Source organism: Engystomops pustulosus, chromosome 11 (genome assembly GCF_040894005.1).
Source record: "Engystomops pustulosus chromosome 11, aEngPut4.maternal, whole genome shotgun sequence".
Classification (NCBI taxonomy): domain Eukaryota; kingdom Metazoa; phylum Chordata; class Amphibia; order Anura; family Leptodactylidae; genus Engystomops; species Engystomops pustulosus.
Genome location: NC_092421.1, coordinates 25,550,931 through 25,571,138, shown reverse-complemented (window position 1 = coordinate 25,571,138; position 20,208 = coordinate 25,550,931). Strand labels below are relative to the sequence as shown.

The window sequence follows — 20,208 nt, the reverse complement described above, 5'->3', positions numbered from 1 at the left end:
ATTAAATTCTTTTATTCTTATATATTATTCTTTATAAAGAATGGCTGGACAAGCATTTATACCTTGCGTGCCCCCCCCCCCCCCATCATCCTCATAGACTGTAAGCTCTTGCTAACAGGGCCCTCACTCATATTGTTCTGTTTTCAGTCTGTAAAGTAGCATTTCATCTATATATATTTCACCTATGGTTTGTAAGACGCTACAGAATATGATTGGGCTATGTAGATAAAGATTATTATTATTATTTGCAAATTTTTCATAACATTTGGTTTGGTTTTGAAGCTATTAGGTTTGATACAATGTTGCTTTAATTATTCTGGAAATCGGCATATAAACCTCTCTAGTTCCCTACAACAGAGGTTTTTTTTTATAAAAAAGGTCCAATCCCCTTTTGTTAACTTAAATTTTTTTTTACATTTTTAGTTTTCACTGAAACGATATTCACGGAAGCCTAACCAAAACCATCAAAAGTCCATTTAAATCAACGGACATTTAAACAGATCCGTCAGAATTCCCTCATTATCATGAGAGAACAAGATTTGTATAAACAGATACAAAGGGGCTAATTTACTAAGGGTCCGAACGCCACACTTTCGTCGGGTTTCCCGAATATTTCCGATTTGCAACAAATTCCCTCGGGATTTTGGCGCACACAATCGGATTGTGTCTCATCGGTGCCAACTTTCACGCAACAGAAATCGGGGGGCGTGGCCAACGGACAACCCGACGGATTTGGAAAAAACGTGTAATTTAAAAAAAGAATTTGTGTCGCAAGATCAGCACTTACATGCACCGGGACGAAGGTGAACTCCGGCGGACCTCGGCGCAGCATCGACACCTGCTGGATATCGGGCGCACGGACCTTAGTGAATCCCGGCAGACACGAATCAGCGTCGGACAACGCACCGCAAGATTGGGACTGGACCGGGTAAGTAAATGTGCCCCAAAGTATTATGAGTCAATTTGGTCTACAATTAGTTTAGCTCATCTCTAACCCTAATGAGTATGCTCTGAATCTAAAACATTTTTTATGTTGTGGATTATTTCAAAGAAATTAATTAATAGTCATGTTGTGGTTAAAAAGCAGCTAATGGAAATGAATACAGTTAAGATGATGATGTAAAATTTTCTTTTAGATTTGCTGCAGAATTTATCCGTAGCCAATGTGTCTACTGTTACACTAAAGAAGTAATACAATACCAAAGTCAACAAAAGTCAAATTATAAAAAAAAAAAGGCCACATGGACAAACGCAGTTGTGAAATCAGACTGTTTGCAGTGACTCCGGGCAGAGTCATGTCCTTACCTGTAGGCAGCAGGTGCTTCTGGGTTAGGAGAGAGTTCACAATATCCTAGGAATTTGCAAAATAGAAATATTTCAGTGAGATAAAGATTTCTATACATGGCAAATCGGAATTTAATCTACATATGAACGTGTACAGCAAAACGAATAAAACAAATAATAGTCACATGCAACTGAAAAGCAAGACATTTCTGTGCGCTACGCTAAAAAAGAAATAACTTCCCTTGTGTTTCATTAGAAAATTCTAAAAAGTTAAGTTTACAAGAAAAACATGACCTATTCTTATAGAAATAGACTTTTTTATGCAAGCCAATGCAAGTAAAATTACAATGACCCATTTACATCAGATTACAGTGGATTTATCTCAGGAGTAATCCTATGCCGTAGGCAAGTTACTTGAAAGGTGTCTGAACAATATGGATGGGATAGAGACCAGCCTAGAGGTTACAACATGGGGTCACGTTTGGTGGACATACAATGATATATTATTGAGTTGCACAGATATTCCAAAAATGTTTGCATGGCTCTGGGGAATTCAGCTTTTATGGAAGTCGATAGTTCACATTTATCAAGTGACTTCATTAGTAAATGTCTACGTCCAAACTAGGCCACATTAACCCTTGTGCTCATAGAAAACTAAGAACTACAGCACAGTTTGTAGGTTAAAGTCCATGAGAGTGCATATCTTAGGCCAGCTAAGGTAAGAAAGCATCAATAAAAGATATAGGGGCTCATTTACTAAGGGTCCGCGGACCGCAATTCCATCGGGTTCCCCGAATATTTCCGTCTTGCGCCGAATTTCCCCGTATTTTTGGCGCACGCTATTGGAATGTGGCGCATCGGCGCTGGCTTGCATGCGACGCGAATCGGGGGCGGGCGTGCCGTCGGACAACCCGACGGATTCGGACAAACTGCGGAATTTTAAAACGAAATTGTGTCGCAAGCACTCACATGCACCAGGAAGAAGAAGGTGTACTCAGGTGGATCTCAGTGGGGAAGCGACACATGCAGGAAATTGGACGCACAACCTTAGTGAATCGCGGCAGACCCGAATCCTCGTTGGACAACGCACCGCGGGATCGCGACAGGACCGGGTAAGTAAATCTGCCCAAGTAAGTTTTAAAGACTATCATTTATGGAGGCCATACACATTGGATATGCATGGGTTAAACCTGGTGGTTTCTGCTAAAGGTAAATGTGCATGAAGCTAAGGAGGAAATAGTTGGATGTCAACTGCCTGATCCATTTTTTCATTAAAGGGAACCTGTCAACTACCAGTATGTTGTCAAGCAGCTGAACACCTTCTAGATGATGTTTCTTTCATGGTCCAGTGTGGAGGGATCATCCAGAAAATCAACTTTGGAGTGAGTTGTAAATTGGTTGTAAAGTCATGAAGATGGAGACTTAAAGGGCATCTACCACCAGGATGAAGGACTGTATGCAAATGAGCCCGAGGGGCTCCAGGTTTCATAGGTGGTAATAAAGCTTGGAGCCCCAGAGTCTTTCATCCTGGTGGTAGATGTCCTTTAAACAATGAATTTAAGCTCTCCCAGCCTCAGAACCCCCACTTTATTGTAGGTCCTGCACCCGGAGACACCACTAACCAGATCTCCGGAAGTCTAGTAAAAGATGCCAATCACAGGGGAGAAGGCGTTTAGAGGCAGAGAGAGATTGAATTAGTTATAAACTCTCCGTCCCTTGACTTTATGCAACTAATTTACATTTCACTTCAAAGTAAAATTTGAAGGGCCGTAACTTTAGGGCGATCGCACCTGGACCCAAGAGGTTTAGGGGGCCCTTTTGGTGTCACTTTCCCATATGAGAAGACTATTACTATAAACCATTCATTATAGTCAGGGGACCTGGCACAGACTTTCCACTGGGGCTCATTAGCTTCGAGTTACGCCACTGATTTTTTTGGATGATGGAACCACACTGGGCCATGAAAGAAACATGATCTGGAAGTTGTAAGGCTTCTAGACAACATACTGGTAGTGGTTTATTAGGTCAATTTCTGATGACAGATTCCCTTTAAATAAGATGCTAATAGATTCAGGCGACAGTCTATAGATCGGGAAATGATACAAGGTCAGACTGTCCCACCAGAACACTAGATGATCCTGCAGTAATGGGTAGGGCTGTGATATATTAAAGTATATTAAATGAATTGCATTCCAGATAATGGCTGCATCAGCTTATCTTGTTAAAAGCTAATGTATGTTATCTCAATGTCACTTTTAGGTAAAGAGGAGGATGACTGCAAAGATCATCTCTTTCTCTGGAGAACCCAGTACTTGTGTGTATAACATTGTTTTAAATGGGAATACAGATCTGTCAGTTACTTTTTCTAGGGGCATGTGATAAGTGAGAGCTGATTGATTGATTACATGGTAATGTAAAGTTTTAAAATATTTAAAACTTATATATATATATATATATATATATGTATTATATTTAATACCAGTAATCCAATTTACAAAATTACGGAAAAATACACTATTTTATAGATAACAAATAGCAATAACTCACAAAATATGATGCTGTTAACAAACAGTTATGAATTAGAAATATTAAATATGAGAATATCATCTTTACAGTTATAAAAAGCTTTGTGATCTACAGAACCGCATATACAGACAGTTACAATAAGAAGAGAACATAAAAAAACCACAGAGGTTAGAACCTCCGGAAATATATGATGCACAGGTGGAATTTGGTGAAAGTAGACAAAAAGTATCCCTACAGGATCACTGGCACCAAAAAATGGGGATCCACATCAGAATATAGATTAGTCGATTCAGTTATATTCTGATGTGGATACCCAATTTTTTTTGTGCCAGGGACCCTATAGTGCCACTTTTTTTTGTTGACCAGTTAAAAAAAGGTTCCAGGTACTATAGAACCGAAGATAATGGTGTCTAAAGTCTGATGCAGTCTGAAAGTCAAAATATGACTCTTCTCTGCTCATTTTTTTGAAGGTAAACAGGTGAGATTTCACATAAAAGGGAATTCTAGAAAGGACATTTTATACCCTACCTCAGGGGACAATTAGTTTAAATCTAAAATTTGGTGACAGGTTCCCTTTAAAGACAATAATATAGGTGAGTATGACACATTCACTAGAGCCCAGGGCCTTGGATCAAGGATTTTTTTTTTCAATTTAGTGTCTTATTTTGTACAATTGTACAATTCAAAATGTAATAATTTTACAATGCTGAAACATAACATCAGGGTCAGAGGGTGTAACAAGGACTATTTAAATATTTCTCCTTCTGACCTACTGGAATGCTCCTGGCTAAAAGTATTACTGGAAGTTCTCTCTAAATAGCATCCAACATATATATAACACTTGTATTATTTATATATATTAACAGAGATGTGTAAGCGCAGTCAGATTCCATGGTAACTATGGATTCTGAATATGTAATTGTATACGTCGGACACATAGAAGAAGAGTGCTTCTACCTTAAAGGAAATCTACCATCAAAATTCATAATGATAAACCAGTGTTCCTTACTTATAGATCTAGGCACTGTGACTGTGGTGACCTACTTCATTCTAAAATCAACTTTAAAATAATTCTAATGAGCCTGAAGGGCTCTGGGGGTTTTCTTAGAGCCCCATCATGCTCTCCCTCCATGCTATCTTTTCACAGGCTGCTAAATTGTACAAGAGCACCCCCCCTCCCACTGTGTATAAGATTACATCGGGCAAAGGGAGGGTTTCTAGTAAAGCCCCCAGGGCACTTCTGGCTCATTAGCATAATTTCAAAAGTTGATGTCAGAAGAAAGGAGGCTATAGATAACAAATATAAGAAGATTTCCACAATCACGGTGCCTGGATCTATGAGTAAGTGTTCAGGGTTTATCATGATGGATGTTGATGGTAGATTTCCTTTAAGGATGACTTTTCAGAATATATCATTGATTTGACTAAACAGAAATTCTCTCATATAATGTGAATGACACTGCGCCTAATAGAATACAGTAAAAAGCTAAAATTTGATCATGATATATGTGTTGGGAAGCTATTTGCTGTTTTGTAACACTTTAAACCAGTAGTGGATATTAGAGGTGAGCGAATTTGACGAAACTAGTGATTTTCATGCTATTATCCCCTTACTTACACCATGACAGTTAGGCTTCCGTTATTAACTTTTTAGTGAAATTTAAAAACTTAGAAAAATCGGTAAAAAAATTTACTCAAGCAGTTAGGACCTTTTTGGAGGGGTTATATCCCAATTTTCTGGACAATTAAAGCAACCTTGGTTTGGACCTAAATGGAATCTTGATAAAAATTGATAAAAATTTGATAAACATTTGGGCGAAGTGAATCTTTAATGATTTGCTCCTTCCACACTGTGTTGTGTTAGTTTATACACATACAGGCATCAGGTAGACCACATTTGAAGCCCTGCTATGATTATGGGAAACGTGCGCATGCAGTCACTTATTACGACAAAGGGGATCGCCACCTCTGTCTAAAAAGCTATACAATAAAATATATCAGTGGCAGACAGTGACAGCACACATCACCATACACACCCGGCCTATGCTGCATCCTACTATCCATAACATGCAGACTATTCTAGGCAAATGGTAATGTACAGAGGTGTAACCTGAGTCTCCTGGGCCCTACTATGCAATCTGTAGTAGACACCCCCAAATATCATGTGACATTAATAAAACCAGATATTTCTTATGTGAAAGGCAAGCATTTGGGTTTCCTCAGGTTTCAGTTTCCTAGGATCAAGTCCTATCCAGATCAACATCTGCAAAGAGTTTATATGTTCTCTCCGTGTTTGTGTGGGTTTCCTCTGGTTTCCTCCCACACTCCAAAACGTACTTACAGGATGATTAGATTATGAGCCCCATTGGGGACAGGGACTGATTTGGGAAGCTCTGTGCAGTGCTGCGTAATCCGTGTGCACTATATAAATAATAATTATTATCTCTGCTCAAGTACGGAAGAGGACATCAAGGGGCTTCAGCATTATTAGATGCATCTCTCCTACTATAGACTATTGTAGTGCCACCAAATATCAAGTCAGAAAACCACCAGCTCGAGACTTTTACTAATGTCCCCCAAGTCTGACAGCCAAAGATGAGTTTATTGGCAGAAAAACTAGCTGACAATCTCAATCTGAAAAATGTTTCCCTTTAATCCCTAGAAAGCCATAAAAACACTAAGCGATCTGAACTTCCTATAATTCATGCAGCTTACACCCAATTTTTGCCTTTAGAGCTTATAGAGATGTGACACTAGCCCTCAATTGACTCTTCTTCATTACCACACAAAGTTAATGCTACAGTTTAAGGAGGATAATTGCCTTTACTATTCCCTCATTATGGAATTTGTAAACAATTTAGACATAAAGACACATAGGGGGTCATTTACAAAGGGCCCGATTCACGTTTTCCCGACGTGTTACCCGAATATTTCCAATTAGCGCCGATTTTCCCTGTATTGGCGCACGTGATCGGATTGTGGCGCATCGGCGCCGGCATGCATGCGATGGAAATCGGGGGGCCTTGGCCGAGCGAAAACCTGACGGATTCGGAAAAACTGCCGCATTTAAAACAAAAAAAGTGTCGCTTGGATCGCGCTTACCTTCACTTGGTCCGGCCCGGTGAATTCCAGTGCGTTTAGTTGCTTTTCAGCGCAGCAGCGCCACCTGGTGGACGGCGGAGGAACTACCTTAGTGAATCCCGGCCGGACCCGAATCCACCGCAGAGAACGCGCCGCTGGATCGCGAACGGACCAGGTAAGTAAATCTGCCCCATAGAAAGTAAGTCAGTAGGTTGCAAATGTGAATGTAAGGGTTGCAGATAATTGTTTAAAGGACTATGCCGCAGATTTGCAGCCTATTATAAAAGCTTTGTTGTAGGTTACCTCTGCTGGGAGGGCAACGTTGTACGATGCATCTATATTCATGTCCCTACTTCTTATCCCCAAAAATGAAGTAGGCACTTCCTCCACTGCCCCTAAAGTTCAAAGATAAATCATGACAATAGCATCTATTACTTCTAGTAGTCACAATGTTCTATGATGTCACATCAGCAATTTTTTAAATGATGGTGGCCTCGGGGGCAGTTCTTTGAAATTGCTAACTGGGGGTTCATTGCTGAGAAAACTGAGATATTTTGACTGTGAAATGCTGTTAAAGGACTAACCATTAACTATTGTTTCTTTCCCAATACAACATTGACAGATATGTGAGTCCCTTTGTACTATTAGGACATTGCACATGAACAATGGATTAAGAAGCAACCTCAAAAGATCTCACGCAACTGGATCTTGACCAAGACAATTGAGCTTCTTTTTTTGTTCAATAAATTATTGAATCTATGGTTATTTACTATGTTTATGTCACAGCCTATTTGTTCCTATGTGACAATTTAGATGTTAATGTGCTTTGTTATCAGTAAAGTTCATATAATAATTTAGCTAAATATAATTTTTTTTTGCCATGGAACTTAAACTCAATGTTAGGACACTTTTTTTTTATTGTGACTCAACATTTATCTCAAGATCAGGGTCATTTTAGTCTAAATCGTAATGTAAAGTCAATAAACAGAATGTACCCATCTGCTATCAAGGAGTTTGTATCCTACGTGAAGTATGCAAAAGTTATGTCTATAAACACTGTGTATAGTAACCTTGAGCTGGAGGAAGAGCAGAATAGAAGTTACGACAGGCAAGGTATGGACGTACATGATTTCATTGCTGTGCATGCTATAAATACAAAACTCCATAAAAACCTGAGACCAATAGAGGACATCCTTTCTGAAACTGAACTGGGTGTATATTTGCAGTCTGCTCTGTGTATGTAGTCCCCAGGAAAAATAAGAATATGCGGGTGAATAGTAAAAAATTAGTTTTTATGTGCAAAAATGGGTTTACACATTTTATATGAAGAAACTAAGGACTTTAAATTTTGCTGATAGATTCTACCCAATGTGGCACATTTACTTACCCGGTCCAGTCTAGATCCCCCGACGCTGATTCGGGTCTGCCCGGATTCACTAAGGTCGTGCGTCCGATATCAAGCAGGTGTCGCTGCTGTGCCGAGGTCTGCCGGAGTTCACCTTCTTCTTCCTGGTGCATGTAAGTGCGTGATCTTTCGACACAAATCGTTTTTTAAATTCCGCATTTTTTCCGAATCCATTGTGTTGTCTGATGGCCACGCCACCGATTTCTGTCGCGTGAAAGCCGGCGCCGATGCGCCACAATCCGATCGCGTGCGCCAAAATCGGGAAACCCGACGAAAGTGCGGCGTTCGGACCCTTAGTAAATGAGCCCCAATGAGTTATTTTCTCTTTTAAAGATAGTGGCTGAACCATGTGATCAAATAAAACCACTATCACGGTCCAGGTAATGAACATTCTCCCCTCCCTGTGTTCTCCTTTGCTGGCTGCCATCTACAGAAGTGACTAAAGAAAAGACAATAGTGAATGACATCACCAGCTGCACCCCATGTTGCAAACATTGGCATAGTGTGGGCGTGTACATAGGGTCGGCTGCAGGTTTCAGTAGGCCACTGGGTGACAGAACCTTAATGGGCCCCTTTGCAGTAAACTCACATGCCAACATTAAAAATTCAGAAACTAACAGTCTCCTCCTCCCTAAAATATTTCTTAGTTTATCATCCCTGACAGCCCCCTCATGGTTATTTTATATTATCCACACCCCCTATTGATTCATCAGATACAGCCTCCCTCACCCCCATGGATTCCTTATGTACAGCCTTCTGTGGGCCACCCCAACAGGTCTGGGCCCCGGCACTTGCCCAGGTATGCCTAGTGTTGGCGCCAGGCCGTGTATGTCCCAGACAACTTTGTCCTTACAATCACTTGAATATAACCTGCCAATTTATGAGGAAACTATTCAGGGTTCTGCAACTTTCAAAATTTTCTCTCTCTAGTTTATACAGTTGAAAAAAAGACACTTGTCCATCAAGTTCAACCAAGGAAGGGATTACACGAGGATGGGATTTAGGGGAAACAATTCTATATAACATAACCATCAATGTTATTTAGGTGTAAAAAGGCATCTAGACCCTTCTTGAAGCTCTCTGCTGTCCCTGCTGTGACCAGCGCCTGAGGCAGGCTATTCCACAGAATTTTCTGTCGGAGAATGCAACATTTTTATGTGTATCCAAATTTTAGAGTATGATCACATGGAGGATTTTGGAGCACTTTGTGGTAAATTTTTGTGGTAAAACCACTTCTGTGGCAGCACACAGATAAGCCCCCAACGCTGTAAGGCCAATCGATGTGCAAAACCGCAGAATAAAACATGGCAGAAACCTGAATCTAAGGTCTACAGCACACGGCCATTGCTTTCGATGTGTGCACCTTTATTTGGTCCTATTACTGTCTGGGTTTCTAACAATCTTTTCTCCTTTAAGTGACAAGAAACTTACACGCCAGTGACAGTAAATGGGCAGTTAATAACTGTTTGCAGCTTGTTAAAAGCAGGCAGGGTAAATCTTGACTTTCCGCTGCAGATCCATAGTTTTTGAAGTTCATTCAAAACCTGATTCAAAAATCAGTGTCCACAAGGCCTTAGCTTCATCCTAGGATTTCCCAGTTGGATGTAGGGTATGTAAACCAAATCGTCAACTTGTTTTAGGGGTTGTGGCCTGTATCAATTCAGTCTGACAATAAATGTTTAAGCAGGTCTTAAGCTCTATCAGTCTGCCTATATTTTTAAGATCTAAGAATGTTTGGAAGCAAAGGTATTCGGTGCTGGTACTTGTTGCCACAAAAGGAATGAAAGATTTCTATCACTATTGCATTCTATATGCTATCTATGATCTACTTAAAGACGTGGATATTTCTTCAAGAATTTAGACATAGATACCCTTTAAATAATAACAATTTAGCAGAGTGCTTCACTAGCTACTGTAATGTATTGGAAAGGCAGGACAGGGGAAATTATAGATATGGTTTGCCGACGTTAGGGGCGGCAAGCTGGGCATTTGCCCAGGGTCCCCTGTCCTAAAGGGGTCCCTTGCATTAGGACTTTTGTGGGCAGAGGATGTTTTGCACCTTTAATACCCTTTGGTTGAATGCCCAGGTGAAGATGCTTATCATCTATTTCCTGTCTATACATCTATAATCTGTCAAGTTATCGATCTCATAAAATTTGTCTATTTCCTATCTATATATCTGTCTGTCTAACCATTTATCATCTATATATCTTCTATCTACTTCTAGCTATTATCAATCGATCTTCTATCTATCTTCTATTATCTATCTAGCTATCTATTTATAATCTATTTTATATTTATGCACCTATAAATCTATCTATCTTCTATCATCAATTTACCTATCATCTGTCTATCTCCTATAAAATATTACAGATTGTCTTACCATACTACTGTTTGTATGTTATTATTGAGCAGGTCTAAAAGGAGCAATGTTACTGAATGTGACTGTTCATAAAATAGTTTTATTCTGGGCCCCCACTTTTAGTTTTGCCCTTGGACCCACTTTGTCTAAAACCGGCCCTGGGTCTCCCCACCCCTCTTAATAGTATGCGCTATATGACACCTTGTAAAGGCTTATTGGAAAGACTGTAAAGTAGCCCTCATCCATTTCTCAATGAATCCGACCATTCGAGTTTTTGCTGTTACTGCAGTGCTGCTGCTTTGTCTGTGATTCAGGAATATGGAAGAACATATTGCAGCAGAATCCTGATTTACACCTCACACTGTGCCACAGTCAGTGGAGGCTGATCACTTGCTCTATCATATGTCATAGGTAACAAGTATATGAATACAGAGCAGCATATTTTCTATCGTATGCAGAACAAAGTCTAAGAAACTGATAGTAAGAAAGCTTGTGACTTATTAAGAGGAAGATTAGATTATCATAAATCCATACCTTCTGATCTCCAAATGCAAGACGGACGAAGATGATGATGGCCAGCACTCCATGTAAGTCCACAGGTTTCATGGTGACTCAACAGTGGGATGCAGCTGCTTTCTCTTCTCGCTCTTCTCTTGTGCAGGGTCAGTTGTCTGCTCTTCATTGAAGAACTGGGAGAAAGGCTGCAGCCCAGTTTTGCTGCTGTTGCAGTAGTGGATACTGTACTATTGCTGCATTGTGTTAGTGCTGGGAGTTGTATTCATCACACAGATAGGTAGCAGACAAGTGCAGGCTAGCAGTGCTAGTGTGTGAATGTACCAGCTCACATCTCCCTCCACCCACTCCTACTGTAGGTCTCAGTCAATCACCTCCTTTTTTCTTCTGTCCCACCCTTATTCTGCACTCCAGTCCCTCTACCGCACCCTCTTTTAACAAAATACATGACTCTGTATAGATAAATATACATTGTATTACAGCTTGTACTATTATACACATACACATAAAGTGCTGCTGATCCCATACATACATGATACATACTTTACATTGTACTTCATCGGCCCATCACACCCACCCAGGCAGATGCTCCCAATGTGACAATGTTAATTATTTCTGGAGTGGGACGTTCTAAATTCCATTGTGACGGGTTATTCCAAGCCAATGATGTAAAGTTAAAGGGAAACGTGTTTAGCTTCCAATAAATGTTAGCACTAAAATATTTCCCCTAAAAATGGCACAGCAGTATCCTCTTGATTACTTATCACATGAAGCCGGTAAAATGAACCATATGCATTGGGCTAATCCAATATATAAAATAGTTTATACATCTCAATATTGAAGTGATGTATATTTCATACTCTAAGTACATTGTATCTGCAGCCAAGAAGTGTGAGACATTGTTTTCTTAGTAGGTGGCTGAAAGTTGTAAATGACTTATCCTAACAGAGAGCAAAGGTCTCTCCAGTACACACAGGGGAAAAATACACTGAATAGTAAGAATATGCTGATAACTAGTAGATAGTAACTGGATGTCACAGTACTTACTTGAATGGGTTGTACAACATAGAAACAAGGTTGGCTCTTTGACCCTTTCGCTTTTGTGCATGGGATGTGTCTGGTATTGCAGCTCACAATATATATGAATATTTTTGTTATGTTAGATTATCAAAGTAAAGTATATTTTTTGCTTAAAATGTAGCCTCTTAACAATTCTATTTTGTCATGACATTTCAGGATCTGTGTACCATGATGGCTCATTTACATAGTTGGTAAAGTTGAAAATAGACACAAATCCATCAAATGTCACAGATGCACCCGCGATCCTTGTCACCCGTGCCTCTCAGTGTGGCGCGCTGCCCCCCGGCCCGGATTTAATTCTCCATGAGCCTGCTTCCCGTTTAACTAGACCGAGCACGTCCCTGCTTCTATGGCACGAGCGCAGGCTCTCCTGGACTTAAAGGGCCAGCGTCCTCCTGATTGGCGCTGGCTAATCCGGCTCAGCCCTTATAATCCGGCACCTCTCTTCCTTCCTCCGGATCTTCAGCATTGTTTCTTGCTAGTGAAGGGAGGGAGATTTCTAAGAGAAACAGTTGTAATGGTTTGGGAATTGCCAGGCATTACAATTATTTCGCCCTTTCTGTCACATCCACTGCAAACAGGCATGGAGAACATGAAGAGGGGGCACTGGCAGGGTGCGGAGTAGGCTGGCATAGGGCGCTCCTGCCCTGTGTCTATGCACTTGCTGAAGCCAGCCAATATTTTATGAGTCAAAGTTCACAGGCTGTGGTGCAGTTAAACGCCAGGCAAGGCCTGTCATAGAATTATAAGCCAGCGCTCTCTAAATGTATAAGCACTTGCATATGATAAATCTCTCCCTACATAAGTTCAGGATGGGAGCCTGGCAGGTCACACTGGACCATCCCACGACTGCTCTTCACCCTCCAAAACCGAAACTATTTTCATCGCCACCACTCATCATACAATGCTGACAAGACACCTTGCCTTAGATTATGAAGGTTCTAATTTAATTGAAGTTTTAACATTTAATTATTGCTTACCAACAAAGGGGTTACTATACAAAAAGGGTAACATGAAATCAACAGATGTATACATACAATGCAAAAAATAAACAGTTTGACAAAATAAAATAAAAGGGATAAAAACAGAACTTCTTACATTATGTCACGTTATAATTCTTGTGCTTGGGTAAGCAGAAATGTACAGACTATCCTAAAAGAATGACCAATTTCTACATGGGAACTTCCACCTAAGAAGGGAGAATTCCCAGCAGCCCCCTTGCTTGTGATGACATGTGGAAGGCTTGGTGTATTTTAATATGCTTTTACAACCAAGTGTTTTACAATACTCTTATACAGACTAAGGCCTCATTCACATGGACATTGTGGGACGTATACACGGCGACATATATACGTCTGATATACGCCCCCCATAGGCCGGCAATGCATGTGCGGGGTCGTATGGTGCAGCAGTGTACCGTTCCATAGCCGTGAAAAGTTTTCCTATCTAAATGTTCTACCTTTTCTCGGAATACAGTGCCTCTTGTTATTCTATGGAGAGCGGCGGGGGTGAGCAGCGCTCCTCCTCTCCCCAGCGCCGACGTGTGAATGTAGCCTAAACATGATGATAACAGCAGGAATGATTTGAGGATTATTCAGTTGCTCCCCGTTCCTGAATAGCCATACCATTGCTTTTGATACAGTAACAGCAGAGACCTAGATGGAGTTGTCAGGGGGAAACATGTGGCCGAAGTATGAATTATGCCCCGTTTTTCTTTGATGTGTACAGTATTTTTCGGACTATAAGGTGCACCTGAGTATAAGGCGCACCATCAATAAATACCTGCTAAAACGTCTAGGTTCATATATAAGGCGCACCAGATTATAAGGCGCTCTGGATTATAAGGATGAATGACCAGCAGGTGGCAGACCTGTGCACAGTACAAGGCAGCTGTTGTCTGTAAGTACGGTTCATATATAAGGTGCACTGGACTATAAGGCACACCTTTGATTTCTTAGAAAATCAAAGGAATTTTTGTGCGTCTTATAGTCCAAAAAATACGGCATGTCAAGATGGGGGTTTTTTATTCCGACCTTAGCTATATAAGACATAACCTTTTGCTGATTCCTGTTGGTTTATAGCACATGGTTTACCGTTTAGGGAAAAGTAGAGAAAGGGTGGGTGTGGATATTTCTCAGAATTCTGATGTTTCCCTATCTTTATCACCACATCCCGATATTATTCCAAAATTTAAAACATGTATAAGTGAACTGGCATAAAGTTTACAAAGCTATCGTTTTTATAACAGTTTCAACGTATTTTCACCATAATGAAAACAATGCTTGCCACTGGCAGATTAGTCCTGTTGACCTAGAACCTCAAAATTCTTCTGCAAATTCCATGGATGATTTTTGTGGTTGAGATTTAAGAAATCTCATCCACATGCTGTGATTAAACCCTGCAGCACAAAGTGACTTGTGTCAATAGTTACTGCGGCTTTCCCATGTGTTTTTTTTATCTTTGCAATGCATATGACCTCAGCTATCTTTGGCACTAACATGGAAAGTGTCAGAACAGGTTTGGATTTCGGGGGGTCCCATTTTTTTTGATTGGTGGGGGTTTAAGCAGTTGGACCCTCACTACAAAGTTTGTATCCTCTATATTGTGTATATGGTATAACTTAAATATTTGGTACAACCCCTTTTAGGTGTTGCCAACAATCTTTCCTGGACAATGGGATGGTGTTTTTTTAATGAGTACTTCTTTGTAACAAATTAATGGATTATTGCTAGGGTGCCATTATTTAATAATCATTGCAAATTATTAAAATCCAATGAAACAAAACAATGGGATTTTTTGAAAGAAAGTGGGGCTCATTTACTAAGGGTCCAAATTGCACATTTTCGTCGGGTTTCCCGAATATTTCCGATTTGGGCCGAATTGCCCCAGGATTTTGGCACACGCGATCGGATTGTGGTGCACCGGCGCCGGCTTTCACGCATCAGATGACCCCACAGATTCGGAAAAACTGCGGAATTTTTTTTAAAAATGGTGTCGCAAGAATAGCACTCACATACATCGGGACGAAGAAGGTGAACTCCGGCGGACTTCAGCGCAGCAGCGACACCTAGTGGATATCGGGCGCACAACCTTAGTGAATCCCAGCAGAACCCGAATCAGCGCCGGAGAACGCGCCGTGGGATCGCGAATGGACCGGGTAAGTAAATGAGCCCCAGTGTGTTTGTATTTTATGCCAGAATAGTATATAAAAGTGTAAAGGACAACTGAACATAATGTTACTGTCAAATAATGAGTATATAAACAATGATATATGTGTCCTAGAAATATTTATTCCTAGAATCTTTACATCTAAAAATCTTTTTTTCAGAAATCAGACGGTACTGACGTTTCATTAGGTTTTATAATGTCAGATTTAATGCAATATTTTCCTTATAAAGAGAAGACTATGAGCATATTTAAGTTATGTGTCATAAGAATGTGGCTTGCGGTATTTTATCATTAAAAATAGAACATGAAAATTTACAACAGCCATCTGTCTATATTTCTTCTATACAAGCCGAGGACAGTGGGCTTTAGTTCATATGCACAGACTTTCAGATTCCCTCTCTGAAGGACATGGATGAGAATGACTCACACTCATGAAAAATGGTTGACATCTAACCTTTGCTGTTCATGCCGGATAGACAATGTGGGTCATTTTCCAACATTTTCATTGTGTCGCTACTTCAGTACTCTGCAATGGGCTAGTGCAGTGTGAACTTTGGGTTCCCTATTTCATCATGTCACGCGTCCAAAATGCTGACAATGAATCACGGATGACAGAGTTTCTCTTAAATAATAAAATTTTTTACAAGAAATAGGATATGTAGGATATCTAAAGGATACATCTAGCTCTGAATGTTACTTTGCTCCAGGCCAATTTCAGTCTTTGAGGCAAGTGACAACTACCATTCTTTGCTTTATAGGCTCAATTGCAGTAACTTTTTTGCGTTTCTCCCGGCATCTGTAGCCAAAGCTGAGCCTGCATCATATTTAGTGGTAATGGTTGTGTGGAACAAAGTGGTTGAGTCTTGATTGTTAGGAAGCGCTTCTGCGGATGCCAAATTCTTGTGACTGTGCCACCGAAGGAGTTATTGAAGCGAAACTGTCTCCAGCACAACCCCCACAAATACACAGGTCACACAGCACTTTTTAGATGTCTTTATACATGTACAATTGATTCCTTTAGCCATGGGATTAGAGTGACTATTCTTCTAGACTTTTATTGCTGATGCTAATAGTAATACAGTAAAGCTACCCCACCTCCTAAATGCTGCTGACAATTCTGACTCAGCGCCTCCTCGGGAATAAGCTAGGGGGAATGAGGGAGTTGAGAGAGACATTGGTTATGTGTGATTCGCTGAAGATACTTCCTGATGGAGTGGGAAAATGTGGGAGCTGATTTCTCACGCACAAACAACAAACTCCCTCATTCCCCTCTCCCTCAGAAATTCTCTTCAGCGTGTCACATACAGCCAACATCTCCACTGTCTCATTCTCCCATCCTTCAATCCTGAGCAGGCAGGGTTATCAATACCAATGTCATGCTGGAGCTCTTTGGTAACAGAAGGCATCAATAAAATTATTTTTTAAGAACAAAAATGGTTCTGGTCCCATGGATAGAGGCATCCATGAAACATGTATAAAGACATCTAAAAGGTACTGTGTGTGGTTTTTGGGGTTGGGTTGTCCCTTAAGGTTCCTTTTAACCAACCATCTAGCCAGTTCTAGAAATGGCGACATTACCCATCTTGCTGTGCGGGACTTAGAGATAAAGGAATCTACAATAGCATGCGTTGATAAGGTGCCCACAGGAGTGATTAGGAACACCATAAGTGTGAACAGATTTGAGTCTTTCTTGCCCTGGACTCTCACAATCTAGACACAGGTGATTGATCATGCGGTTCTCTCTCTTCTGACAAGTGTTTGGCCCTTCCAAGCTGCATAGGCTCTTCGGGGGATGCCTTCTGGGGATTCACAGGTGCCTGAAATTTGGGATCTGGCTTGAAATTAAGACGATTGCACCTGAAGACTGACACAAGAGCTTCCTCATTCCACCTTAATTCAGAGACCAAAATCCACAACCGAATAACATACTGAGCCACAGTTTTCGGGTCTTGACGAAGGCGTAGCAAGAACGCAGATGCTAAAGACACCCGACAGGGCTCATCATAGATCTTATAGAAGGTCTCCTGAAATAATTGTACAGGAGTTGAACATTGGGGCAGATTCACTTACCCGGTCCATTCGCGATCCAGCAGCGCGTTCTCTATGGTGGATTCGGGTCCGTCCGGGATTCATTAAGGCAGTTCCTCCGACGTCCACCAGGTGGCGCTGAAGAACATCGGAACGCACTCAAGTTCACCGCCTATTCCTAGTGAAGGTAAGTGCAAGCTCCGCATTTTTTAAATGCGTCGGTTTTTCTGAATCCGTCGGGTTTTTGTTCGGCCATGCCCCCCGATTTCCGTCGCGTGCTTGCCAGCACCGATGCACCACAATCCGATCGCGTGCGCCAAAATCCCGGGGCAATTCAGGGTAAATCGTTGCAAAGCGGAAATATTCGGGTAACTCGACGGGAAACCGCGAATCGGGCCCTTAGTAAATGACCCCCATTGTGTTCCCATAGAGGTGAGGCTCACGACAGAGTCGGTCTCGTCAGTAGAGAGAAAATAAAGGCCACTTCAGTTTTGTCACAAACAAAGTTTCCTGGAAGTAGCTCAAAATGGATGGAGCACTGATTCAGGAATCTGTAACACTTCTTGGGATCCCTGTTGTACTTTGCAGAGAGTGGGACCCAAAGTTGATGAGGGGTTGGTGCCATATTTATGGGAGGCGCCAGTCCTTGCACCACTTGGGGCATTTAAAGGGAGTCCAGACATTTGAAAAAAGACTGGAGGCACTGGAGCAGCTGTTGGTTTAACGCCTGCTTATCCACCCATTCCACTACTTGCCGCAGGAGGTGACCAGCAGTTGGCGCAACGGCGGACTCCATAGTTTGCTGGCAAGAGTATACTGTCCTGGCAGTTACTAACCTTGCTGGTGGATGACACATCGCTAGTTTCTTTAAGTGCTTCTAAGCACTGGCGTGCAGAGCCTACAAATCACCAGAGCCGGTCGCATGGCAGGATGGATTTTGAAATTGCAGGACGCTTGGCATGTAGGGAAGCGGCAGATTGTGAAAAGCTTTGACAGGTATTGTCTTGTACGAGGCCTAGGACAGGGTTTAGCAGATGGCCAAGCGGAGTTTGGAGTCAGAGACTGGATCAGAAACAGGGGGTGGAGTTGCAGTCGCCAACACAAGGTCTGGGATATATAACTGCACTTCACAACAGAGGACTGGAGCACATGGAGGAGACCTAATACTGTGTACTAAGGTTCAGGAAACAGATTTATAGCCCATCCCACAGAGAGGTGTGACCACGAGAGGAAGTTCCAGGATATGACTGCAATGATGAGAACCAGCCAGCAGAGGGAGCTCAGCAGAGGGAGTCAGAATCAGTGCAGAATCGTAACAGCAACCAGCTGCCAAGAAAATTTTATTGGTGGAACCTAGGCCTCCAAGTGTGATACTGATAGAGGGTGATTCATATGTATATATGTAAATGGACATCCAGTTGCATTAGTAGCTCTTTCTCTGACACTTACTCGTAGATCCAAGCACCATGACTGTGCTTCTCTTCTTATATTTGTTATCCATAGCCTCCTTTCTTCTAAAATCAACTTTTTAAATTATGCTAATGAGTCTAATTGGGTTGTTACCCCTCCAAGCTGTACTTCACAGGCTTTTACTCTGTCTCGCCCTCTCCCACAGCACTTCCCCCTCCCTCTGCCTGATTGAATCTCAATGAAGGACAGAATGTTTTAGCGCACAATGGGAGGGGGAAGTGCTCCTGCACAGTGTAACAGAATAATAAACCAGCTTTACGTGCTAACTTGTTGGACAATCCCTTTAAAGGGGATCACTGTGGGGGGAATTTAAAGAGAACATGTCACGAGGAATGTAATTTTGACCTGGTGACAGGTTCCAATAGCCTATGATATGTTGATTTTAACCCCTTCCCAACTTGCGTTGTACTAGTATGACGCAAGCCGGGTCCCGGTGCATGGAGAGGGCTCGCGGGCCCTCTCCATAGCCGGTGAGTCTTTCCTTGTGGGTGTTTTCCCCAATGCTGCTGGTGGCTTCAAAAAGATGGCGGCCATGGATCGTCACTCCACATGACGTCATAGGGGAGCGGCGATCCATCGCCATGACAGCCTCAGGCCATCTGAAGATCCGATGCTGTCTCGTTCTAACCCATTCATTACAATGTAATATCAGCACATTGTACTCAATGAGGAGTAAAATCCCCATATACTGCCATGCTGTAGTATGGCAGTATATGATAGGATCGATCAGACAACCTAGGGTTAAAATACCCTAGGGACTCTGAAAAATAGTAAAAGTAAAAATAAAAAAAAGTTCAAAAAAAATTATTATAAGAAAAACTAAAAATTCAAATCACCCCCCTTTCCCTAGAACTGATATAAATATAAATAAACAGTAAAAATGATAAACACATTAGGTATTGCTGCGTCCGAAAATGCCCGATCTATCAAAATATAATAACGGTTTTTCACTGTGTTTTACCCCGTAAAATAGCGCCCAAAGTCGAAAATGGTACTTTTTTGCCATTCTGAAAAATATAAAAAAATCTATCAAAAGGTCGCACAATCCTAAAAATTATAGCAATAAAAACGCCATCAAAAGTCACAAAAAATGACACTACCCACAGCTTCGTACACCAAAGTATGAAAAAGTTTTTGGCGCCAGAAGATGGCAAAATTAAAAAAAGCATTTTTGCACAGGAGGTTTTAATTTTTGTAAATGTATGAATACATTATAAAGAACCAAAGAATAAATCTGACATGTCATTTGGGGCGCACAGTGAAAGTTGTAATATCCAAGCCCACAAGAAAA

General features: G+C 41.3%; 1 protein-coding gene across 1 annotated transcript in view; it reads right to left on the bottom strand.

Moving 5' to 3' along the window:
• LOC140105824 (neurotrypsin-like) overlaps nt 1-11,532 on the bottom strand; it is a 38,111-nt gene extending 26,579 nt beyond the window's left edge. The window contains exons 1-2 of the mRNA XM_072129923.1: nt 11,193-11,532; nt 1,306-1,351 (exon numbers count right to left, since the gene is read on the bottom strand). Coding sequence (XP_071986024.1) covers nt 1,306-1,351; nt 11,193-11,264 — 118 coding nt within the window. The 5' untranslated portion in view covers nt 11,265-11,532. The remainder of the gene's footprint in view (nt 1-1,305; nt 1,352-11,192) is intronic.
• Between the last annotated feature and the right edge of the window lie 8,676 nt (nt 11,533-20,208).